Raw genomic sequence first — 27,449 nt, 5'->3', positions numbered from 1 at the left:
CATAAAAAGAATGTATTTTAGAAATTGTATGGCTCTGAAGTATTGTAAAAGCACTGACTTATGTTTAGTCTTTCAGCCTTGAGAATTGGTGCTACAGAAATCATGCTAACGGGAAGTCTGACTTCCAGAAAATAATTGATTAGACTTAAGCTGACGCCTGAAATACAAAACTGGGCCTCCTTTCTTTCTTTTCTTTCCCTCTCTCCCTTCCTGTTAAGAGTTTGCTTAGTGATTGAAAGACATGGAGTGGTGTTTAACTCAGTGTTCTTTATTTCTGAGTTCCATGACTGACTGCAGCTGGAAATGGCTATGGAAGAATGGGTACCAATTAGCAGTAAGCAGCAGGCCTCGCCATGCTGTGCGGAGCTGTGCACAGCAGTCTGACTCCGGGTCTGCTCTGTTTTCACAGCATCTCTGCTCCTGGAGAGGAACTTCCGCCCCTTTGTGGAACTGCCGGAGCAGCAACAGAAAGCTTTGCACAACCTCCTCCTGGTGGTCTTGTTTGATGAGGAACTCCTCCTGGTCCTGGAGCAAGTGGTGAGACTGGACATCTCAAGGCAGGGTTTTATCTGTCTGTTCTGGAAATGTGCATGGGCTAGACTTGTTAGGCATTCTATCTTGAGATAGAATGAAATTGTGGTACGTTTCCCCACCTCCTTTTCAGCCTCCTAATCCTTATCTATTTGCTTTCTTAGTTTTATTAATAAGTCTTGAATATTTTAAAGGCAGACAGGCAGCTGATACCAGGCAGAGAGGGATGTATGATTTTTTTAGGGCTGCCATGACAACTGACCAAATTTAGGGCTTAAAAAAAACAGAAATTTATTCTTTTACAGTCTGGAGGCCACAAGTCAGAAATCAAGGGGTTGGGAGGGTCCCCTGGAAGGTCCAGGGGAGAATCCTTCCTTGTTTCCTATAGCTTCTGGTGGCTCCTAGCATTTTTTGGTTGGTGACCACATTGTTTCAGTTGGTGAATGAGCACCTTCACCATGAGTTGAGCACCTTCACCATCAGCTGTCCACCCTTCAAATGCCTAGACCTTTTGCACTTAAAAAGGTTGAAGCTAGGCTGGGGATGTGGTTCAATGGTGGAGTGTTTGCCTGGCACATGTGCCCCGGACTTGATTCCCCAGCACAACACACACACACACACACACACACACACACAGAGCTGTGGCTTTAGAAATCTTTTTATTGTAGTGTCATTTTTATTTTTTTGTCTTTTTTTTTTTTCTCTTTCTGCAGGGAGTTGGAATTAACTGACTGAATGCTTTATGGTTCCAGCAAAGCATTCATGGTATTTTTCCTTCTTGAAATTAGATTGTGCTGAAAGAGTTTAGTTACCAATGAAATTGCTCAACCTCCCCGCAGGCACACCTTTGCATTCTGGAGGGTGCAGAGCTTAGCCCTGGGGAGAACACAAATGTTTTTAAAAGCCTGTTGCTTTTTACTTCTTAAAATAGCTTCTTTCAAGAGGAAAATGTCAGGCTGGCCCCCTGTGGACAGAGGATCAGCTGCCTTCAGATGCTGGAGAAGCCAGCCTGTGTAGGGGCAGCTCCTGCATAACTGAGTCTGGACTTGGAGGCTGAGGGTGGAGAATGAGCTGGGTGGTCAGAATTGGTTTGCCTTACAGGGCCACCCTACCCCTGCCAGCTGCTGGGGCTGGCTGGAAACATACCAGGCTGAGAGGGCTACCTTTTTTAGAGTTTGAATTACCAGAGGGAATGGTGCTTTTATGTTCCTCTTATCTGTTTTGTTTGTAATGACTTGTTTTTGGTCTCTGCTCTGAATCAACAAATCCTGTCCTGATCTAGAAGTTTCTACCCAATAGTTCTCACATGTCTCCTGTAAAAGGATAGTAAATGGGTAAGGTTCAGCTTACTCCCTCTTTGAGGAATAACACTATGGATGAGTAACTTCAAAATGTGGAAAGGGCTCAGCACCTTGCTTTACTGGGGAGAAGGTAGAGGGCATGCAGCATGTGCGTGAACCCCTGTGAGGGCACCCTCGCTCGGCCATGGCTTCACAGCATCCTCTTTTCTTCTACCCTTGCCCTGCAGTGTGATGACATGGCTGGTGGTGTCTGCTCCCTGCAGGCAGCACAGGCAATGGCGGAGCTGAAGCCCCTTCAGCAGCAGGACCTCACAGCCTTCCTGCGGCTGGTGGGGTGCAGGATACAGGGCGAGCGTCCTGGCCCTGAGGATAAGGTCAGCAATCAGAAGCTCTTTGCCACAGCCTACTTCTTGGTCAGTGCACTGGCAGGTATGGAAATAGACAAAACAAAGAGAAATGGCTGCTTTGAAACTGTGTTGCTTACTGTACATGCTTCAGGGCACATGCAATGGTGACTGGAAGGTTTGGTACAGACAGATCCCTCTTCTCCAGTACAGGGCGGGTAGGAAGTGGAAGGTGGGTAGAGAGGCTTGGCCAGCATGAGGCTGGCCTTTCTGTCCACCTGGAGCCTCTTCCACTCTTGGAAGGCTTCTCTTCCCTCCCTGAGCCAGGACTTTCCTCGGACTCTGGAAATCGTCTTCCATAATACCACCTGTGACAGGAACCAGAGTGGGAGTGCTGTGGTGTAGACACTTTCATTTGGCACCTGCTCCTCCCTTTTCCCTTGGCAAACTTAATTGCTGCTCCATGACAGTTCCAGGCTGCAGAAATTCTGTGTCCCTGTGCACCAGGCTAGGGGCAGGGCTTGTTGGGAGTAGTAGCCCCTGCCTGCCCCACCTCTTTGCCTCTGCCATCAAATCTCACCAGGCCAGGAGCCTGCGGTCACCCTTTGTGAAGAAGCTGGGTTTTCAGTTCCCTCTTTGGCAAGACAGGACTAACCAGCACTACTGATTTTAGTTCAAGAGCTGCTAGTTAGAGCACTGATGCATTCAGGGTTCCTCCCCAACACTGCACAAAAATGGAGGCCCAGGAATCTTAAGTTTACAAAAGCAATTATCAGAGAGGATGTCTCCCGGCTCTATATGCTGATGAATGTATGCTCTATGTCTTATTGAGAGTATGGATAAAAGTTTTAATTGGTTGACTAAGACAGGACAAGACAGAGAGCCCTGTGGATCTCCACTAGAGACTTTAGTTCAATATTAACACTATTGTATTAGAATCTTTGATTACAGACATTCTATCAGGACCTGATCCACAGGCCAGAGTTCTTCAGCTTGTGAGAGGCCTTTTCATCACATACCCTGTTACTTCTTGAAACATCTATTTATAGGCTGCCAAATATGTAGCAGGTGTATTTATAGTGATGTCAAATATGTAGCACATGGCTGACAGAGAGAATGTACCAGTTCCCCTTTTTTTCCTGATCCTAGACCTTCTCTGCAGCATGAGATACTTGCTGTTTTTGAGCTGGAAGCTCAGAGACAGTGAAATCTTTCAGTGCAGCCAGTTTCTAAACCAGTGCTTCCCTGCTGCCCTTTTCCATCTCTCTGGACTGGGATCTCACTTCCTGGCCTGTCACAGCAGAGGGCAGGCTAGTTTAAAGCTCTTTTGCAAACCCCGGGTCCTTCTGAGTTGACCTTCTTTTCTAGACAACACAGTCTTCTAAGAATAGGGATGCTGCTGGAGCAGAAAATGGGCTCCTCTTTGAGTCCTAAAACCTATTTTTGCTTTTTAGTACCCTTAGCTTTTATCAGTACTTCAGTCCCACAATCTGACCTTTCTCCTGGAAAGCTTCCTCCATACTTGTGACCATAAGCAAGTCACATGCTCTGGACTCTTCAGACCTCATTTGTAAAACTGAATTGGTACATGAAAGAGCAGTCAACATAATTCACTCAAGTTCAAGACACACTGGGGGAGCTTATATTACATTTTAGGCACCCCCAGGTGTGGAGGAAGGGGAACATATCTAGTACAGGACATCATAGTTGAGTGGCAGCAGAAAGCTCTATAATGCAGGTGCTGTTCTCTCATTCTGTGCCCTGGCACCTAATCCATATTATTGTGAGTAATATGGTACAAAAATGTTTCCAAGAATAAGGGGTGAAGATAATGATTACATGGTGCTCAGGCACCACCTGGAAATTAAAGGAAACATGGTCAGATGACATGGCTATGACAGGGGCTCAGCTGCTGTGATCTTTCTACTACGCTGTATGTGTGTTCCATCTTCATCTTCTTGGTTTGGAGCAAGAGATTCCATGAGAATGTGGGGGAAGTTGTCCATTTAGAACCATCCATTCAATCAACAATGACAGAGTATCACTCACCCCTGCCTGGCTGGTGGGAAAGTACACCAGTACCACCCAGGGACTGGCTGTTTCCATGAATGAATTTTTGACAGTGACTTTTTTTCCTTCCTCCTTTAGAAATGCCAGATAATGCTGTATCTCTACTGGGCACTTGCTGGAACCTGAAGATTATTCCTGCACTGTGCTACTTGGTAAGGAACTTCCCAGATTGGATCTTAGGATGGATGGGAATGGGGAACTAAAGTTGGGGTAGACTCCTAGCAACTGATAAACACATATAGCTCTCAGGCTAGTTTAAGCAGTTACTGTCAGTAAACTCAATTTTATATATAATGTACATGCCCATCTCATGGGAAAACATTGCCCCTGCCATTTCTTAAACTGGTATGTCGTTTGGTCATAGAAACTGTCATCATTTTAATTGTAGGTAATGATTAGCAAAATAGCAGCTGTGTTCTTTTGCAGCAACTGTGAGCTCTGCACTTACCAAGTTAGCTTTCCCCAAGAATTCAGACTAATTAATTACATTCAGGAAGTATATACAAAAGAAAATCCTGTGACTAATTCTTCCCCCAACAAACTCATACTTCATAGTCCCCTTCCTTGTGCATTAGTTCCAGATTTTTATCTTTGTGTTGCCCCCATGTACTAGGAGAGGCTGGTAGAGCACACTTAAGAGTTGCACAATGAATGACATTCTGTTTAACATTGTTTGCCCTTTGAAGGTTGCTCAACAAAGACATACACAAAAAGTCATTTTTTTGAAAGAGACCTTCCTATGTCTTCACACAATCTCTCTATAGCTAGGCCTCTGCCTTCTGAAGGAGTATCTTAAAGGGATTAAGAATAGGGTACATGGGCTGAGGTTGTGGCTCAATGGTAGAGTGCTTGCCTAGCATGCATGAGGCACTAGGTTTGATCCTCAGCACCACATAAATGTAAAATAAAGATATTGTGTCCACCTAAAACTTATATATATGTATGTGTGTGTGTGTGTGTGTATACACACACACACACACACACACACACACATATATATATATTTTAAAGAATAGGGTACAAAGTCTACCTGCATCTGCCTTTTTTCTGTCTGATGGGTTTTGGAAGAACATTATCAGGTACATTAACACATTTGCCAAAAGTTAGAATCAGTAGAGAATGTTAACTTTGCCCCTTTGGTCAGTTATAGTCTTTTTTATTCCCCAAAGTGCCTATGGGTAAAAGGGGTTGGCAGGTGGTTAGAGAAGGCAGCTGGATGCTGCTCAGCAGTCCCTGGCAAGCACAGTGTAGCTCATGCTGAAATTACTGAGATGTGGTACTCATGCTTAAAAGAGCAGGACTAATCCCCTCTCTAAAGTTCAATCCATAGTTTACCATCTGGGCCAAACAGTTTTATTAACCAGTGGTTACACTGTGCTGCAAGCTCTGTTTGGTGAATTTACAAAGGTGTAGATTCATGAGGCTGATTTTGATGATCAACACAACAAGTGTTTGTACATTTCAATGCATGTCATTCAGTTACCTGGATAAGCTGCATATTACTTTTCATTACTGAAAATGTTGCTCTGAACATTTCTGGAATTTCTTTTGGATTTCCTTCAGAAACAGTTAAAAATTTATGCATACTTTATAGACCTGCTTCATTACAAAAAAATTTATCCTCTTTAAAAAAAAAAAGCATTACAGGCATAGATCAAGACCCTAAGAGTGGCATAGATCAAGACCCTAAAAGCAAGTTAAATATTTCAAATGTTTTGAGAATTAGAGCGATTTCCAAAGTAGCCTCTGAAGAACTTACGTTACTTCAATATTCTGTGTTGGTGTTCTAGGCAGCGTAAATGATCTCTGCTTTCACAGGCAGCTTAGAGTTTAGAAAGAGGAAAGGGCAAACAGTTCCTATCAAGGAGCTGTTTCATGTAGTAAATTTGGGGAGACAATGGAGTAACTTAATAGTGGTGGGAATGTGTGGTGGGTCTAAGGAGGGGGATTAGGAAAGAGGCCTTGGAGATGGCTTTGCAGCTGACAATAGAGGGATGCAAAGGGAAGGGTGATGTGAAAATTTGGAGAGAAAGTCTTACCAGTTTAAGAAATAGCGGGGGCAATGTTTCTTGAGGTAGGAAGCATAGTTGAACAAATGATGGTACCTACCTCTGAGAACGCCTGCAAATACATAAGAAATTGACATTTTCATTTAAAACAAAACAAAACAAACAACCACCCCCCCCCTCCCGAAAATCAGAAGATAAACAATGGTACTCTGCATGCAACTGCCACAGAGAAGAGTCAGGGCAGCAAAGGAAAAAATATATTTCCAGAAGAGTAAGTGAGGGAGAACTCTGGAAATTAGCAATAAAGTGACAGGAACCCTAAAAAGCATAGAGAGTCAGAAAGACAGCCTTGAGAAAAAAAGAGCAAAGCAATTCATAACTTCAACCCTGGTTCCTGGACAGGGTCCAGGAACACAACTGGGAAAGGGTAAGTGGGCAAGTGTAGAAGAACTTCACAGTACTTACAAGATTTAAATTGCTCCAAAGAGCCTCCCCAGTCCGACTAGAACTCTACAGTGACCACTGTTACATGCCATCTTGGCATAAGGGCCAGCAGTTGCTTAGTCTAGTAGTCCTTCCATGGGCAAAAAACATCCCCATTAGCATGCTGCAGCTTTAGAACAAGCCATGGCCATAAGCTCCATGTTTGTCTGTGGAAGGTTTCCTCACCAGCTCACAGCCTTGGGAAGGTAGCCCCTGTTATAAACTCCAGGCTTCACCTGTACCTGTCCATCAGGTGATGGGAAAGTACCCACTGAGGAACCCAGTTACCAGGAGCTCCAAACCCACCCTCTTTGAGAACTAGAGATGCTCTCTTCCCAGCCCAAGGCCTTGGTACTATATAATTGCTGGTGCAAAAAGCCTCAAAACCACTAAATATTATCCGAGAACTGGAGGAAGGCCCCTTTCATATTCTCCAGGACCACCAATGCCGTAAGCCTTGGCCCCACCAGCACTTGACCTGTGTGACGTAGGGACATTCCCATCCATGTCTGCATCCAGGAATGCAGATATCAAAGCCTCAGCGCACCAATTGTGCTCAATCTGTGGGACCTAGATAAGATCTCTCCCATGTGCTACATCTCCAGGAACACTGATACCAGTACTACAAGTGCAAATGTGATCTGTACATGCTCTCTATAGATAAGTAATAATGGAGGGAACATCTCCTATATTGCCTGTGGACTTTGGACCAGAGCTGCCAAAAGTCACAAAACCATAGCTTCAGGAAAAGTGGGTAACAGTGGTGACAAGTCCCAGCACCAGATGTAATTGCCTATAGGGCATCGAGAAAGTTCCCTCTATGTTCCAAGATCTTGCATGAGCCCATGATTACCACTGCCAAAGGCCCCAGCATCACCAGTGCTGCTGGTGCCATGTGACCAGGCATCGCCCACATTCCGTCTTGAGAGTTCTGTGGATGGTGTCCTGTTAATCTTCTGTCTCGGAACTGTGGCCACTGGTGCTAAACTACTTGGCATAATCTATGCTGGCTCTGAGGGACCTTGGAGGAGTTTTGTCCACATCTTACACCACCAAGACTGTGGAAACTGCAACCAGCCACCACAAGCCCCAGCTCCATCAGATCTTGACTGTGGAGCCTGAAAACACACACCTGTGGAAGCTTGTGTATACTGCAAAGAACTGCTTTAGTCTGTATGATTGATGCCTTCATAGACACTGCTGACATAAAAGCACACAGATGCTTGTGAGTTACCCTGTAACCAAACAAAGCACCTATCCAACTAAATCCTATACCCCATCTAAATGCAAAAATGTTTTCCTATTTAAGCTACTTTATAAAATTGGAAGAGGTGAACACTGCACCATATGTGCAGATACAACATAAGGACACAAGAAACATGAAATGAAATATGCCACCACTGAAAAGGAACAATGATTCTCTAGAAACAGATCTCAACTTAAAGGAAATCTATGGCATGCCTGAGAAAGAAATTTATTTATTTATTTATTTGAGAATATATGTATTTATTTTTAGGTTTAGAATTTAATGATCAAAGTTTTTTTTTTTAATTTTTATTGTTGGTTGTTCAAAACATTACATAGTTCTTGACATATCATATTTCACACTTTGATTCAAGTGGGTTATGAACTCCCATTTTTACCCTGTATATAGATTGCAGAATCACATCGGTTACACATCCACTAATTTACATATTGCCACACTAGTGTCTGTTGTATTCTGCTGCCTCTCCTATCCTCTACTATCCCCCCTCCCCTCCCCTCCCTCCCATCTTCTCTCTCTACCCCATCTACTGTAATTCATTTCTCCCCCTTGTTTTTTTTTTCCCCTTTCCCCTCACTTCCTCTTGTATGTAATTTTGTATAACCATGAGGGCTGAGAAAGAAATTTAAAATAAGGATCCAAAGGAAACTCAGTGAGATGCAAGAGAATACAGATAAAAAGTACAAAGAATTGGAAAATATTCATGATATGAATGACATAATCACCAAAGAGATAAAAATAATAAAAAGAACCAATCAGAAATTCTGGAGCTAAAAATTTTAAGAATGAGATGAAAAACAGTACAGAGAGTTTCCACAACAGAATAGAATAAGCCCAAGAAAGAATTTCTGAATCTGAGGAGGTCTTTTGAATTAACTCAGTGAGACAACAACAACCACAAAATAAAATTAAAGAAACCCTATGAGATTTATCGGACATCACTGGGTAAACAAATATTGGCATTGTAGTAATTCCAGAAGGTGAGGAAAGGCAAAAGGTGCTGAAAAAACAATTTTTTGTGAAGAAAACCCAAAAACTTTCCAAATCTTTAGTGATATGGATATACAGATGTAAGAAGCTCAAACAACCCCAACTAGACTCACCAAAATAGACCTATACCACAGTATTATAGTCATAATGTCAAAAGTACATAATGTCACAAATAGCTTTTCTCTTGCTATTTTTAAGATTAAGTCACATACAAGGATACAAGGGAATGCCCATTTGACTTACAGATTTCCCAGCAAAACCTTAAAGGTCAGAGAGAATGAGATGATATATTCAAAACACTGAAAGAAAATAAACCCTGTCAATCAATAAACTGGACCCATTAAATTATCCTTCAAACAAAAGAAGAAAAAAGTCTTTTCCTGATAAGCAGAAACTGAGGGAATTCACCACAAGATCAATCCTGCATTAAAAACAAAAGAGTACTACCATCATGAAATCACATAGAAATATAAAAAGTCACTAGAGGAGTAGATACATGAAAGAAAAAAGAATTTTGCATGACACAAAACTACTAAGTCACAAAAACAATGAGAAGTAGAAAAGAACAAAAAATATACAAAGCAGGTAGAAAACAACAAAATGACAGGAAGAAGTTATCTCTAATAACCTGGAAAGTAAGTAGACTGAATTTACCAAAAGACAGACTACTTGAATGGATTGATGAAGAAGCCGCCGCTACCCAACTATGTGCTTCTTACAAGAAACTCACTTCACTGGTAAAGACAAACTAAAAGTGAAAATTTGGAAACCAAAAGTGAGCAGGAGTGGGTATATTCATATCAGATAAAGCAAACATCAAATCAAAATAAAGTATAAAAAAGGCCAGAAGATCATTATATATTGTTATAAATTTCTACTCAGCAATAAGCTATATCAATTATAAACATATATGCATTCAATAGGGGACCATCCAAATACACAAATATTACTAGATCTAAAGGGAGAAAATATAATACAATAATAGTTGGAACTTCAATGCCCCACTTCTTCAACGAACAGATCATTCAGACAAAATCAAACAAAGAAACATCTGAGTTAAACCATACTATAGAGCAAAGATCTAATAGAAATATACAGAAGTTATGGAGGCACACAAAAATGGAAAGGTGTTGGTGTTTATGAATTGGATGAATCAATATTGCTAAAATGATCATACAACCCAAAGTAATTTATAGATTGAATGCCATTCCCATGAAAATGCCAATTACTTTCTTCACAGAGATAGAAAAAACAATCCTAAAATTCATTGGGAACCACAAAACACCCATAATGGCTGATATAAGGCCTAAGGAGGGGAAAAATGTTAGAGACGTCACAATAGCTGACTTCAAAACACACTAAAAGCTACAGTAACTAAAAGAGCATGGTACTAGCATGAAAACAAGACACTGATTAATGGAACAGAACACAACTTAATCTACCTCCATACAGTTAACTGATTTTTGACAAAGGCACCAAGAACATAGAGAAAAGAGTCTCCTATAAATGTTGTTGGCCAAATTGGTTATGCATATGCAGACAAATGCAACCAAATCCTTTCATCTCATTGTATATTAAAGGCAACTCAAACTGGATCAAAGGCTTAAATGTTAAAACTATGAAATCACTGCAAGAAAATACTTCAAGAATTGGTGTTGACGATGATTTTTTAGATAGAACCTCAAAGGCATAGGTAATAAAAGTAAAACTAGACAAATGGGATTATATCAAACTTCTACACAGCAAAGGAAATAACAGAAAGAATGGGAGAAAATCTATTCAAATATACAAATGCTATTTTTGCAAATTATTCATTTGACAAAGCATTGATATCCACAATATATAAGAAACTAAAAAAGTTGAATACTATAAAAATCCAATTAAAAAATGGGAAGAACTAAGCAGACACTTCTAAAAAGAAGCTAACTAGTATATAAAGAACGATTCAATATCCCTAATCATCAGAGAAATGCAAATCATAATCACAATGACATATAATTTCACCCCAGTTAAAACGGCTATCATCAAAATGACAAAACATAAGAAAGTGCTGGCAAGGATGTAGAGAAAAGGGAAACTCTTATATACAGTTGGTGGGAAGGTATAGTGTAGCCATTATGAAAAAGTATGGCAATTTCCTTAAAAATCTAAAAACAGTACTACCACATGATTAAAAAATTCCACTATTTAGTACATGCCCAAAGGAGTTTAAAATTATTATACCAAAAGATACTTATATCCACATGTTTATTGCAACTGTTTTCACAACCACTAAAATGTGGGCACAATCAAGATGCTCTAGGGTAGGTGAAAGGAAAATGTGGTCTACATATGTAATGGAATATTATCCAGTCATAAAACAGAATGAAATCCTATCTTTTGCAGCAATGTGGCTGGAACTGAAAATCATTTTAAGTGAAGTAAACCAGACACAGAAAGACAAATACATGTTATCACAGTACAATGAAGAATGAAGTGGACTAGAGGTCACTAGAGACCAGAAGAGGAGAGGGAGTGGGGGAAAGTTCACTCAGGAGAACCAAACATTGAGTCAAGGAATTAGTTCTGGTTCTTCTTTGGCACAGTAGGATAACTGCAGGTTAAAACAATCTATGAAAAAGTTGGGCATGGTGGCACACGCCTGTAATCCCAGCAGCTCAGGTGCTTAGCAGCTCAGTGGCTGAGTGCCCTGAGTTCAATCCCTGGTTTAAAAAAAAAAAAAATCTATGATATACTTCAGAATGACTAGAAGAGCACACATTTCCCAACATATCAAAATGATTAATATTTAAAGGGATGGAAATGCCTGTTACCCTGATTTGATTATTACACACTGTATACATGCAGTGACTTACCATGATGAACCCTATAATTATGTACAAATTAGGTCTCAATAAAAACAAAAAAATGATGAACTCTACATACTGATATATGAAAAAGATATAAATTTGATCTTCCTAAGCTACTATAGTTAATTGGGTCTAGAAAGAAAGTAGAGTTCAGGCTGGGGATGCAGACAGAGGACTCTAGGGATAAACTGGTTAAAAATCAAGTCTCACTCAGGTCGTGGTCTAGATCAATATATGTTGTTACATCTCACAAGTTTTCCATAATTACCTAGAAACGTGCTGCTGTCAAACTGGATTTTCTATGACATTTTAAATTGAGTTTGTTTAAATATGTCATTTCAGTTCCATGCTTTGTCTGATAGTGGAGCATCTGATCTTGAAGACCCAATTTTGGCTCCTCTGAAAGATACAGAGAAGTTTGGGATTGTGCAACGCTTATTTGCCTCAACCAATATTAACCTGGAGAGACTACAGTCATCTGTGAAAGCTGTTGTCCTGAAGGATTCTCATGTTTTCCCACTAATTCTCTGTATTACCCTGAATGGACTCTATACTTTAGGCAAAGAACATGAGTAATGCCATTTGTCAATCAGAAGCATACAATATTGGCAAAGCTGAGTATGTTTCAGAATTGTTAAGATAATAATTTGGGATTTAGGTCTAATGCATGTTAAAAGTTGATCAATGAAATGAATTAAAAAACACATTAAGTATTGACTTTCTGCATTCTGAATGACACAAGGGACTCTTTAAACAGTTTCATTCCATTAGAATCTCTCCTATGCTGGTAAATGGTGGATACCCACATCCAAGATAGATTCTAGGACCTGAGAAGAGTTGAGATTCCAGCCTAGTGTACATTCAAACCTTTATTTTTTCCCCCAGAATAATTGTTCCATCTATCACTTTCTTACATTTTCCACTTTCTGTTACATGTGAACACAGAATAGTCTTGACATTTTAATCCAAAAATTCATTTTAAATTTTGACTGCTGAGGGAAGACAATTTCTTGTCACAAAATTGGCTATGTATTGGATGCACTGTACATATTTGATGATTAAAAAATAAACTGTAAATGTTCCTGGAGTATTCTTCTGCAAAACAAAATTTTACTAATGAAACAAAACAAATTCAACACTAATATTAAAAAAACCCCTGCCTGTGGGTTCTAGCTATATCTACTTTATTTGACCTTGCCTTGTTTTGATGAATATGCTAATTCTACATCTAGAACAAAGTTCCTATGCATGTAGTAATTTAATTTGTCATTGCTATACTTTCTATCCAAGGAAAACTTGAACTTTTAAATTTTTTTTTTTTGCTTTTTATTCTGTTTTGACTTCTTTCTATCATAAATAGCTTAGACTGCATCCCCAAGAGGTTCCATCAACAGGATCTGCTGTAATATATCTGGAACCTGGAGCCACTAAAGATGAGGAAGAGCAGTGGTTAGGGAAGCATATTGCTCAGCACATTTCTTTTTTTAACCTCAACTTTGTACACTAATTTGTCTGGAGACATCTGAAATACATTAGTCCCCTTCTTCCCCTTAGAGTTTAATGAACATCAACAAAGAAAATATAAAGCAAACACCTTTTCATCACTCATTAAAAGATGACACTATGCCTTATGCAAATGCTTATTCTATGTAGGGGGGAAAGAAGTAAAGTACATTGTGGTGGCAACTATACAAAAATAATTACCTTATATACAAGTTGGAAAGGAATATGCAAAATGAGAGCAATATTAAATTGGTGACACTAAATGTGTCTTTGTTTGCCATGTTTTCTGAAGATAAAGAACAGCAAATAATGTATAATATGAGTTTGTGTAAAAAAGAAACATTCACATATTGATATGTATTTAAAGAGTTTACAAGAAACCAAGCATTGGCTCCCTTGGTTTCAGGGACTTAGAAGTTGGGACAAGAGGCAAAGGGAGATTTTTTCCTATTCCTGTTAGGATTTTGTATGTATTATCCTCTTAATTCAAACAACAACAAAACAAAACAAAGTTTGTTTAAGATGGAAGAATGAATAATACAAAAACCTAATTTCTCTGGAGACATCTGAAATACATTAGACTAGCAACTTCTCACATGTGAGGATGGAATGCTGGAAAACAACTTGGGAGAATTGCAAAGGGCACTTTCTGACAAAGGTTTCCTGTGTGAACCCTTGGCTGTGCCTCCATCTCTTGCCAGCCTTGGGGGGTTCACGTCCTCTCTTGTTGCAGACAGTGGGCTATGCTATGTGGGGCAGCAGGTCAGCTTATTGTCTTACACCCCAGAGTTTCTCTCTTTCCTGGAGAGCTGGGAAATGGCCTTTACACTTGTGCCACCTAAGCTGAGGACTTGTTTTCATGATTCTATATTTTAATCTTCCCCAATTCTTCAATTCTTTCCTTCAGTGTGTGGGCTTTAAAAGCCAGACATTTGCTGAGGTTAGAATAGAGGAAACAAGGATTAGGGTTTCCTTGTTAAAAAAACAGAGGAAGGAAAAAATTTATTTAGATAAAAAAAAATAATGTTAGGAACTTTTTTTTTTTTTTTACAGACTGCTAGTACTTAAAAAAAATTTCCAAAGCTAATCTGATGTCCTGTTATTTTGTCTCCAAATCACTTCTATCTATACATGAAACACTACATTTCTACAATAGTAAATATTTATTTCTTTATATGTACAAAAATATTTTAGTAGGAGTATGTAATCTCACAAATTGAACATTTCAATAATTTTTGTTCTTGATAGCATATGGAAATATGTGAAAAGAATTAATGGGAAAGTTACTGAAAAATCAATACTTAATTGTACTCCAGGAAAATTTTATTTATACAAGAACAGCAGTAATGTTTTTTTTATACAGGAACTAGTTAGAATACAATTACTTAGAAAGCAATAGCATTTAATTTTTATTTTTAAACCTTTTCATCAGAAACTTAAGCAGCTTGTTCAGCTTTGATTTTTAGATAGCTAACAAGCATTTTGCCCTCCATTAAAAAAAATATTCTCTTCAATAATCACTTCAAAGACTAGAGGTTAAAAATAGCATGCATTTGTGTTCAAAGGAAAGATATATCAGAAATGAACTGGAAAAAAAAAGGATTAAAAAATTCCTGAAGCAAGGTTTCACATCAAATATCCCTCATGGACCCTAAAAGAGCTCAACATATAATATCCAGAAAATTGCACTTGTTCTTGAACCCTACTGTTTATTCTTCCACAACAGAATCTAAGATACCACTTAAAAAAATGTTATTGAAAATACAAGAACCAGTCAGCAATTTTTTTTTCTTAAAAGAGGATACATAGCCCAAAGAACTATTCACCTTATATTTTAAGTACAGATGTAGAGGAGCTATGCATCAAATCTCTTTCTTTCTGAACAGACTAAGTTATTTCTCTCTAGGATCACATTTATCAGAACAAGCTTTCTGTCTTAAAAGCAATGTTACTTATACAATTATCCACTTTTATTTCAGAAAATAAGAAACATACACTTTAACTGGTAATGACTTTTGGTTTGATGTCGGTAATTTACACTGATGAAGATTTTTTGTTTTGGGTTCTGGGGAACGAACCTATGGCCTTGTACATTACCTCTGAGCTACAATCCCCAGTCCTTAACTGATGAATTTTTACTGCTGTGATTTTTTCCATTTTCAGTAAGTTCATTAGTTTTCCTCTAAGTTCTTAGGCCATTTTGACTGATAGGAGGAAAGCCAATTTTTTAATGTATGGCCTGTCATATTTTAGGTGTTGCTATCCCTGGCTTACTGTTGGATGAAGTACAATAAAGACTTTTACTTTAAAGGGCTGGGGGCTTAGCTTACTCTGGTAGAGGGCATGCTTAGCATGCTCTGTAAGGACCTGGGCTCAATCCCCAGCACCAAAAAATAAGACTTTGGCTTCTGTTTTATAGTAGCAACACTACTTACTTCATGGGACTCAAAGAAGGTTGATTTATTACTAGTAAATCATTTAATTTCCAAAATACAAGTAGCATTTATCTTAACTATAGACGTGTTCTCAGTTGTGCTAGAAAATAGAAAACAACAAAGGCTAGTATGAAAAAGGAGAAAAAGAAGAACTGCTGCTTTTGACCTTCTGTGTGTGAAGATAAATCAGATTTATCATAACACTGCATTATCAACTAGTGGCCAAGAAGCAGTTATAAGGAGAAATAACTATTATCTGAAATTTGAAGTTCATTAATGAGACCTAACAGTCAATGTTTCTTCCTATAAAGAAATAGATGTCTGTTAAACTTAACACTATGGGTTAAGTAATAGGGCTGCAGTGATAAATTTTAGGCATAACAATAAAGTAGGGCAGCTTTAAGGGGCAAAGATCAGTCTGTTCTGATGTAAGAGTACTGGACTGCTTACTTATATTTTGTGAGTAGTCTGGTTGGCATAAGATTTGCTAAAAGTTTGGACTTGGAATGGGATTCTAAACTAAAAAGGACCTCCTCACTAGGATAGCTGAGAAAGCAGAGCAGACCCTCTTCCAGGCTGGAACTGCATCCTTGGGGCTGTTTTAAACCTGGAGGTAGGATTCCTGAACGGTGTTTACCATCTACTGCATGACCTCAGAAAGAGGTACAGTTCAAAGGAACTGAAAGAAAAGTAACCTCAAAATAAGTGAATACATTTAATAAAGTAACCTAATAAATACTTACCACATCTCAGTTATAAATAATGACTCCGAATCATTTAAGGCGAAGACAAGTATTAACTTAAGCCTACTTAACAAGTAGAATAACAAATGTAAAGGTAGATGTAAAGTTTATCAAAAAATCACATGGTAGAAGAATTAGGATCATAGCTAGAAGGACACTATTTTCACTTTTATCATGAGAGATTATTTTGCCAAAGTGGCATAAGTCATGCTTCTTACCTTAAAAATGCGATACCATCATTTTCTTGCTTTCTAATGCACTGAGGACTTACATTTGATTGTGAATTTTTCAAAACTCATTCCAGAAACACACATGGTAACATGATGGAATATAAGAAATCTTTTTTAAAAAAAGAATATAACTTGAAAAAAACTAGAATAAATATGCAGTTAAAAAATAACCTTACAAAACTATAGAACATCATCTTCCTCAGGTATATAACATACACTTACATAAAAACTGATAAGATGCTGAATAATTAAATGTACTCTTAAAAGTTTGTAAATATTTGCTTGCACTATATACAATATCCCATTATTTAAAATATTGAATTTCTCCTAAGAACTTCAAATATATTACATGTTATTACATGAATTCTCACAGCAAATCCCTTCAAACAAGGAGTGGCATGTCTCACAACTTTGAAGCCTGAATCTTATCAACAAATTAAATTGAAGGGTTAAATATTTCCCAAGATGCTTCCATCCAGAACTCTTTTTTTTCCTTAAGGAAATTAAATTATAATCATGAACAATAATTTTCTGAACTTCTCATATATTTTTCAGAAAGGAGATTAATGTCAATTTAAAGGTAGAATCAAGCCTTTCAAAACAATCTAAAACAGTTTTAATTACCTAGGAATTTGAGATTAAAATTTTAGAACACTGGCTATCATAAATTGGTGAGTATATTTGGTTTTATTAATTGTATGTTTTGAGAGGATATCACATATTAAACACAGAGGTGTATACACACACGTCAACTCAAACATTAAAAAAAAGATCTATGTACATAAAACTTCAGGGTTGCCTTTTCCATATTTAGTATAAAGATTATGTAAAATTATTGTTCTATCTAGCCTGTGATTTCTGAATAATGGAGTATTGTTTCAGAAGTCACAAAAAATTTAAGTAGATTATTATTTTGACCAATTTTCAAAGCTTCTTCATTTTGAATTTTTTAATCCAAAATTATACCTAACTCTGGCTATCCATCTTAAAAATCAACTCCAATCACAGGATCATGACATGTGTTATATCTAAGTGCTTTATTGTCATTAGGATATTATGGCCAAAACAATATCTGGTCATAATCTATAATGTCATGCTATTGGCTTTTATTGCTAATTTGGGTTATATTTTTTTTGTACTGAGTATAACTATGGATTATTTTCTAAATTTGTTTTAATAACCAATTTGCTGTTTTAAAGGTAACTCCTTATAGGCTATTATACTAGATTCTAGAATCTGGGTTTAGGCTACTATTGCTATAGTAATACTGGTTTTCTGAAACAATTTCTATTTTAGAACTATGGTCAGCAATTGTACAAAGTTGGCCACAAAAAAAAAACCCCTGATGTATTTGACATTTGATATTATATAAATATCAAATAAAAATGGAGATTGCCTAATAAAATCATACCTGTAATGAAAGTGAAAATTCTACTTGTAGGGTATAAAGCATACTCCAGTAGCTCTAGTTAAATGACTTATTCAGGGACTTTACTTCTATGGGCATTTAAACATTTGAAAATATATAACCTTTAATGTCTATAAATAGTCATGCCTTGAATGCTGAACGTGGACACTCACAGTCCATAAGCAACCCTCATTTGCATTCATGTATCAACACGCCATGTATCTCCAAAGCACCTGTGTGTGTGTGTGTGTGTACTGTATCTATTATAATTGTTCAATATCACTGTAAACCATTTTCTTTTCAGTAAAGCTTTCAGAAAAAAAGTCTTATTATCTTGTACACATTTCTTTGATCATATTATCTAGGAAGAATCCAGGGTAGAATCTCTGGGCCTCTTTGCCTCAGCACAGCACTGCTAGTTTGTTTGGGTTTCAAGTTTGGTGACTCTTCACTGAGATACAATGAACTTTTCTGAATTTATTTTTCTTCAGCATTTGCATCTATGCTGAAATGAACTAAATTGCATCATTTCATTCCATATTAGGAGGAACGTAATCTGCATTAATTATGTAATCAATTATAAATACATTTATTATAGAAATAATTTCTTTAAGTATAGACTATATTCCAGATAATATGCATTTTTATATCACACAAGGCTAAAAATATATATGTGAAAGTCATCTCTGTTGTACCAAGAAGGTGGAAATATTTTGTGGACAAACTCCTGTGCTGCAAGAGTTATCCCACAGCTGTTTAGATAGGCCTCATGGAGCAGCATGAAGGTACACTGGATAATACTGTGCATTTCCTGAGAGTGCAGAACTGAAATTTCTCTTAAACTTTACAGTGTGTTAAAACATTAAGTCACAGGACACCAACTTGATACTGTGCGTTTGATTCATGTAGCTTAAAAGAAAAACAAATTTATGAACCGGCTATGTGATTCTGGAATTAGAACTTTAAAAAATCTATAGCTTTCCAATTTTAATAATACAGCAATTTGTGTATATCATTTCATTGTGAAAATGATTTAAAACACAGTGTGAATACTGTTTATTGCCATATATTTTCTCTTCCCAGCTGGCACTCCATGTGACAGCTTGGATGAGGGGAGAAACACATTCAGCAGCCAGGTGTCTGAGGCCACTAGACAAAGATGATCATCAATAGTTAAGCACCAAACCCTTAAAAGTGTGAATATTGTATATATGAAAAGTTAACTGTAACATAGAATATGGTTAACTTAGTTTAATGATGGCTGCATATCTGAATATGTTTTAGGAAGAATTTATACCATCCAAGAATCCTGAAGAAGATATTAACAGAGGTGAATGTGGAAATTTGTGTATTATATCAATGCATTTAAAGAGGACATTTTTCCTAATCATTAAACAAAAAAGTCTGTTTCCTAAGAGAAATATAAAAAAATATAAAAATTACTTAACATACATAGTACATAGTATATGTAATATTATACATATGTATTGTGTGTGTATATACGTGTATGTGTACATGACAGCTGACAGTTACTCTCAAATTTTGTAAATTATTCAGTGGATTCAATCTTTTATTTTTTGGTACTGGAGATTGAACTCAGGGATACTTAACCATTAAGCCACATCACCAGTCCTTTTTTTTCAGTATTTTATTTAGAGACAAGGTCTCACTGAGTTGCCTAGTGCCTCGCTGTTGCTGAGGCTGGCTTTGATCTTTCGATTCTCCTGCTTCAGCCTCCAGAGCTGCTGGGATTACAGGTGTGTCCCACTGTGTCTGGCTTGGATTTAATCTTTGACGCAACAAATAGAACAAGTACCCTATTGATCATGTATTTCAAAAAGCACGATGATCATTCACATAAAAAAAAAAAAAAAAACAACAACAAAAAACTACTAACTGCAAACTTAAATTGTCAAACATTACACAAATTTGCAGAGCCATATTTTGCTGACCATATTCTTTAAGGAAAACTAAAGTAATTGGTTCAAATAAGTTTTACATATAAAATAAATAAACTTTCTTTAAGCATCATTTTGTGTAAGGTTTTACAGGATAAGGCACTCTCTTAGTCTGCATGACCTTGCTTCTAGCCCGAGCTTATGTGTATATGCTAAATTAGTTAGCATCAGCATGTCATGGCAATAAATGAAAAGAAGAACCTCATAGGAGAGTGCAAGGTATTGCTCTTCATTTTTTCACTAATGACAAATGAAAAGACTATTCTATTTGTACAAATTAGAATGGATAGCCATACATCTCTGAAATAATGAAAAATATGTGGCCTTGAACAGACTTTTCATGTTCAAGTCTTTAAATGGTAGAAGACTAACTGACACTGACATTAAGATTTTGTTTCTGTAAGAAATTTGATCAAGAAGGTAGGTCAATAACTACTATTTTCTTCTAATTAGAGTAAGTGACCCTTCACTACTTAAATACCGAACTGAACAACAGCTTTACAAAACTATTTCAAGTATTCATTATCACAGTGAAAATGTGAGACCAATGTTAGTGTGAATGACTGGAAAATTTCTTTGATGAAAAAGGCAAGGGTAGTAAATCAAAACATATACAAAATGCTTCAACGCATTTCTTTATGATATGAATAGAAAGATTATCCATAGAAAGTTAGAAAAATTAAGATAAATTATATATTAGTACACCTTTTCAACCACATTTTATATAAAAATTCAGAATAGTGTACTGTTATCTCAATCTACACAATAAAAATGCCTAGATTTGGCAGGTATCTTCTATCTGTGCATGTACTTTCTCAGTACAAGATTTATTTGTTGAGTCACTTTTTAAAAGTTTTATTTAATTGTTAACCTTATTGAATCATCAGTAAACCCAGCTGATTGGGACCCACTGTGGTTCCATTCTTAGTTTTTCTGTGGCAGTTTGTAGTTTCTCAAAGGCCTTGTCGAGATTGTCGTTTACAATGATCAAATCAAAATAGTGGTTGTATGCTCTCTGAATCCGTGCACTTTCATCCACAGTTTTCTTCAAGTCAGAGTCCTGTTGAAGAGTTTTAGAAGGAAATGTTTGTATTGTAATGCATATTTACTTGCTCAAACTAAAAGTAAGAAATATGTAGGTTGGACATTTTTTGTAATTCTGATATTAATCCTCAAAATTTAAAAAAGGACATTATCATCTATTCATATCTTACTCTTTTCACCTACTTTGGTGTATTTTTGAATATTCTGTACCTTCTGTTTCATTGATATTTGGACAAAATTTCTAACTGAAAGGCTGTTGACAACAATCATTAGCAATAATCATAAGTTAATCTAAAGTAATAAAAGAATTATTGCAGGTTATTGGCTTCTAGTTTCTATATTCTTCTATTTCAGAAGATTTTTATCTTCTGGCCCATGTAAATCATGGAGTCCAACTTGTGGTGGCTATTTATAAAAGCCAATTTACTAATAATCTCAGAATCTTAAGTGTGTTTTGAAGACTACCCACATGCTAGCCATTTACCACCAAAACATACACTCATACACACTTTTAGTTATTTTTTTGTGTTAGTATTATTTATATTTCATGAAATATTTAGTCATTTTGGAATGCTGTAGGGAGTACTTCAGTAATAGGTTCTGCAAGAGCAGGCAGAGCTTTTCATGAAATTCCAAGTGTTTTGGGAATTTCATTATATATCTGTATATTCTACAAATATTTACCAAGCTCATATTAAAGTGGCTACTGTTTTGGACCTGATGGATATAAACATGAATACCAGAAAGAGTTCCTAACTTTTAGTGAAAGAGACAGGTAAGGAACAAATAAATAAACACAAAAAATTGCATGTTGTAATAAGTGCTATAAAAGAAACAAACTGGGGATAAAGAATTTTAACATCTGCTCTAGATAAAGTCATGCTGAGAAAGTAAGGGAAAATAAGAAGGTTGTCATGTGTATAGCAGTAGAAAGAACAATGCAGGCAGAGGAAATAACAGTGCAAAATCCAAAGGTGGGCAATGGGCCTGGTATATTTAAATGACTAAAAGAAGACCAGAGTGGATGGAGAGCTGGGGATTAGGGCTAGGGCCTGGAGGGTTTCAATACAATGAAGGGAAATGTGATCTGACATGAGTGGATGCAGCAAGGCTGGTGGCAGAGAGGGTGGAAAAGACACCAGCCTGGACATTTATTCTAATGATAAAATCATCAGGATTAGCTGATGGGCTACATGTGGAAAGAGAAGAAAATGAATACATTAAGGCTAGTGCTTACATTTGCAGTTTGAGTAAATGGGTGGCTATAGAAGATGTAGAGTAAGGGTTATGCAGGACGAGGACAGCATGATTTTTTTTTTGGGGGGGGGTGGAGGGCAAAAAGTTCTACTTTGTATGTAGCAGACACCCATGTGGTTGTGAGACATCCAAAAGGAGATGTAAAGTAGGTGACAAGGCAAGTATCCTAGGTCTAGGCTAGCTAGTACATCATCAGCATAACAATGGAGGCATATAAGTGGTTTTGGTGAAAACACCTAAGAAAAAGCTTACAGAGAAGTGGGTTCACCACTATGACCAAGGAACCTGAATACCCATGAACACTTCCCTGGAGACTTTTAAATAAGTTTGAAACAACTAAAATACCTTTGATGGTAAATTTTATAACAAGATCATAATTCAACATGAAAACAAGTTTTACCTATTATTATCATTAGCAATCTGGTTTGTTAAAAAAAAGTCCTGTAACAAAAAGTGAAATATAGACAGAAAGGGGAATAAAGAATCTCTTTATAGAATAAGCTCCAGAATATGCTATTTCTATTATACAGACTAAGAGACTAAGATACCTTTTATGTAAGAAATGGGGGAAGGAAGGTAACCATATATACTTAAAAAAAAATGGTTACCAAAAATGACCACCTTTGTAGGTGGGAGGGAAGAGAGTGGACAGGACAGAGAAAAGGTAGGTTTGTTTTTAAAATTTACATTGAAACTATGAAAATGTTATACAGAATTATACAACAAATTTAAATGCAAATAGAAAAAAAGGGTAATACCTTGATATCAAAATCAAAATGAAACAAACCTGTGTTTCAATTCAGTGGCCTAATCATATAGAAAAAAACTATTTTAATGACTTCAAAACAAAATAACTCAATACCTTGTGGGATAGCTATATCCTCAAATATTAAATAAAAGTCTTGACACTTAAAACTTCAAAACCATACTGTTATTAAGAGTTACTCAGAAATTATATGTGTATACTTTGTTTATATATATGCAAAATAAGAAATATGTTAATGTCATCAGGAACCAAGACTTTTAGCATAAGAAGCAAAAAGGCAAATAAAACATAAAATTTGAATTGGAACTATCAAGTTGAGCTAATTGTGTATGTTTTTTAAAGCAAAAAATTGTATCCTCTCTCTGACCACTGAAAGGCCTAGAAACTATGTCCAACAGAGTTGAATGTACACCCTGAAAGCCTAGATTATCTCTAATCAGGGCATCTGGATGGCTGGTTCCCTGTCAGGAAATATATAAGAATAACCTGGAACAGCCTGTCATACTAGGAAGCAAAGAATCAAAAACTACTAGGGTTGTATTAAAAAGACTCGGAAGTCAAACTGAATAGGCTCTTACTAGCTGAAGAAAGCATAATTTAAGCATCAAAAAGAATAATAACTGACCTAAGTACATAGGAAGTATTGTAGGTCACATTAAACAGAGTGATTTGGCTGGGCACAGTGGTGCATGCCTGTAGCCCCACAGCTCAGGGAGCTGAGACAGGAGGATCTAGAGTTCAAAGCCAGCCTCAGCAATAGCAAGGCGCTAAGCCAACTCAGTGAAACTCTGTCGCTAAATAAAATACAAAATAGGGCTGGGGGTGTGGCTCAGTAGTTGAGTGTCCCTGAGTTGAATCTCAGGTACCCACCCCGCCAAAAAACAAAAATGAAAACAAAAACAAAACCAGAGTGATTTGGTGGTATGTGTTCTAAAGATACAAAGAACTGGGCATATGTGTTTGGGGCGGGGGGCTGTTCACAGAAATCACACCAGAAGTGGTACTGTTGATAAGATTTTTTTTTCTCAGACTGTTGTATTTGTACTGTCAGATAAAACAAATGAACAATTATGTGATTAGTCTGACTTTCCCAATGTTTCTGAAAACTATGATATATATTCAGCAATAAGGAAAGGAATTAGTTTTAAGATAAAAGGATTTTGGGAAAAATCAGTATGAATTCATGACACAGTGTCCTTTAAATGTACAAACAGAAAAGCATGTATCCTAGCTTAAAAAAAAATTTTTTTTTGTAGTTGTAGATGAATACAACACTTTTATTTTATTTGTTTATTTTTATGTGGTGCTGAGGATCAAGCCCAGTGCCTCACAGGCTAAGCAAGTGCTCTGCCGCGTAGCTATAGCCCCAGCCCTATCCTAGCTTTTTTTAATATAAAAAGGTCTAGCTAAAAACAATGATTAACCTTGAGACAATATGCATTGCATCCTTGTATTACAGTCTTAAAATACCATTTACTCTAAAAGAAACCAAAACATTTTTGAAAAATGTTTGATTTCTGGCCTAGAATTGAAAATGAAAATGATGAGCCTAGAATATCTATCATATCAGATAGCAAGGAAGTTATCCAAGACCACTGGGCTCATAAAAAAAGTATTCAGCACCAACTAAAATAGGCTCACACTGGTCAACGATGGGACAATTTGAACATCTATAGGAATAATAGCTGCCACAGGGAACAAACCCATTCATTATTCTGCAAGCTGACCCATAAAGGTAGAGTCAGGCATGTATCCTGCCTTTCCTCCATAAACTAGAGCATTATAGTAATACCTTGTAGTTGGGTTTATTTTGACAAAAATCATACATGCATGAAATTTAATTTCAATCCCTTTCCCCTGCTTTTTCCCTTCCCTCCTCCTCCTGTTCTCCTTCTATTGATCTTACTTTTGTTCTTTCTACATATACATAAAAGCAAAATTCCCTGTTGTGCATTTATATATGCATACAATGATTTTGTTAAATTCATTCCATATTTCTCCCCATTTCCTGTCCTTCCCTCTCAATCTCCTTATATTAACTCCAGTGATCTTCCCTATATCATTATGGTATCTGATCCCTATCAGCTGGCTACAAAAGTGTCTGGGTTTGTCTATGTGATTTCTTTTCTATTCTATTCCATTGGTCTTCATGTCTATTTTGAAGCCAATACCATGTTGTTTTTGTTACTATAGCTCTGTAGTATAATTTGAGTTCATGTATTGTGGCGCCTGCTCCATCTATCCTCTTTCTCAGGATTGTGTTGGCTATTTTGGGTCTCTTATTCTTCCAAATGAATATAAGAACTGTTTTTCTCTAGTTTTGTGAAGAATGTTATTGGTATTTTGATAGGAAAGTATTGAATCTGTATATTGTTTTTTGATAGTGTGGTCATTTTGACAATATTAATTCTGCCTATTCAAGAATATGGGAGGTCTTTCCATCTTCCAAGGTCTTCTTTAATTTTTTCAGTGTTCTGTAGTTTTCATTGTAGAGAACATTCACCTTCTTGGTGAGATTAATTCCCAAGTATTTTTCTTTTTTTAGGTTATTGTAAGTGGCATAGTTTTCCTGATTTCTTTCTTAGTAGATTCATTATTGGAATACAGGAAAGCAATTTGATCTTGTATCCTGCTACTTTAAAAAATTTGTTTATCAGTTCTAGAAGTTTTTAGTGGAGTTTTTTGGGTCTTCCAAAAATAGGATCATGTCTTCAGCAAAGAGAGATAGATAGTCTGATGACTTCTTTTCCTTAATTTCCTTCTCTTGCCTGATTGCTCTGGCTAGAGTTTCAAGAACTATACTGAATAGAAGTGGTGATCTTGTGGACATCTTGTTCCTGATTTTAGAAAAAATTCTTTAAGTTTTTCTCCATTCAATGTGATGTTAACTTTGGATCTGTCATATCTAGCCTTTATAATGTTGAGGTTAAATTCTTATGTCCCTATAGTTTCTCCAGTGTTTTTAACACAAATAGGTGGTGGGTTTTAGTAAAGGCCATTTCTACATCCACTATAATGATTCTTGTTCTTAATTCTATTTAAGTGCTGAATTACATTTACTGATTTGTGTATGTTGAGCCAAACTTGTCTCCCTTGAATGAAACCAACTTGATCATGGTATATTATCTGCTTTATGTGTTTTCTGAATGTGGTTTTCTAGTATTTTAATAAGGATTTTTGCATCTGTGTTCATCAGGGATATTTTTCTGATGTTTTCTTTCCTTTATGTGTCTTTGGTATTGATATCAGAGTTATACTGGCTTCCTAGAATGTATTTGGGAGTGTTCTCTGCCTTTCAATTTCATGCAATAATTTGAGAAAGACAAGTGTTAATTCTTTAACACTTGTAGAACTCAGCTAAGAATCCATCTGGGTCTGGGCTTTTCTTTGAAGGCTTTTAACTGCTGTTTCAATTTCAGTACTTGATATTGGTCTGTTGAGGTATTTTACAGCTTCCTGGTTCAATTTCATATGTATCTAGAAATGTGTCAATGTCTTTTACATTTTCCAGCTTACTGGAGTATAAATTTTCAAAAGTTTCCTCTGGATCTCAGAAGTATCTGTGATGACATCTCCTTTTTCACTTTGTTAATTTAGGTCTTTTCTTTCGGTTTTTTTGGTACTAGGGATTGAACCCAGGGGCACTCAACCACAGAGCCACATCCCCATCCCTATTTTGTATTTTATTTAGAGATAGGGTCTCACTGAGTTTGCTGAGACTGGCTCTGAACTTGTGATCCTCCTGTCTCAGCCTCCCAAGCTGCTGGGATTATAAGTGTGCGCCACAGTGCCCAGCTTCTTTTTCTTTGGTTAGTTTAGTTACGGCTTTGTCAATCTTGTTTATCCTCTCAAAGAACCAACTCTTTTTTGCATTAATACTTTGTATTATTTTTTTATTCTCCATTTCATTAATTTTGGCTCTGATCTTAATTACTTCTTGTCCTCTACTGATTTTGGAATTAATTTGTTTTTCCTTTTCTAAGGCTTTGAGGTGGAGCATAAGTGTATTTATTTGGGAGTCTATTTTTTAAAAATAGGCACTCAGTGTTATAAATTTTTGAGGTCTTTTAAAGAAGAACTCTAGTTTTATATATGCAGAAGGAATAACAAACTTAGAATATTACCACTTTGTCATTCCTAAAAACAAAACAATAACTGATCCAGGCAAAGAGCAAAAGCTTGCTAAAATCATTAGGTAAAAAGTTTGTCACCATTTTGAACCCAGTGCTTTTTTTTTTTTTTTTTTTTTTTTTTTTTTTTTTTT

General features: G+C 36.7%; 2 protein-coding genes across 11 annotated transcripts in view; one reads left to right on the top strand and one right to left on the bottom strand.

Annotated features, from left to right (window-relative positions):
• The window catches only part of Gsdme (gasdermin E), a 66,298-nt gene extending 53,370 nt beyond the window's left edge, over positions 1–12,928 (top strand). The window contains exons 7-10 of one of the 2 annotated variants that reach the window (XM_048786349.1): positions 410–537; positions 2,096–2,261; positions 4,325–4,398; positions 12,184–12,928. In XM_048786349.1, the coding sequence (XP_048642306.1) occupies positions 410–537; positions 2,096–2,261; positions 4,325–4,398; positions 12,184–12,417 (602 nt within the window). In that variant the 3' untranslated portion in view covers positions 12,418–12,928. Of the gene's footprint in view, positions 1–409; positions 538–2,059; positions 2,262–4,324; positions 4,399–12,183 lie in introns of both variants that reach the window. The other variant, XM_015490141.2, reaches the window with a different exon arrangement.
• A 4,492-nt stretch (positions 12,929–17,420) lies between these two features.
• Pals2 (protein associated with LIN7 2, MAGUK p55 family member) overlaps positions 17,421–27,449 on the bottom strand; it is a 162,160-nt gene continuing 152,131 nt past the window's right edge. For all 9 annotated transcript variants that reach the window (XM_048786345.1, XM_015490139.2, XM_015490133.2 and 6 more), the window contains one exon: positions 17,421–21,178. In XM_048786345.1, coding sequence (XP_048642302.1) covers positions 21,002–21,178 — 177 coding nt within the window. In that variant the 3' untranslated portion in view covers positions 17,421–21,001. The remainder of the gene's footprint in view (positions 21,179–27,449) is intronic.

Source organism: Marmota marmota, unplaced genomic scaffold (genome assembly GCF_001458135.2).
Source record: "Marmota marmota marmota unplaced genomic scaffold, marMar, whole genome shotgun sequence".
In the NCBI taxonomy this organism is placed as follows: domain Eukaryota; kingdom Metazoa; phylum Chordata; class Mammalia; order Rodentia; family Sciuridae; genus Marmota; species Marmota marmota.
Note: the sequence above shows the minus strand (reverse complement) of the source record. Positions and strands in the feature narration are given on the sequence as shown.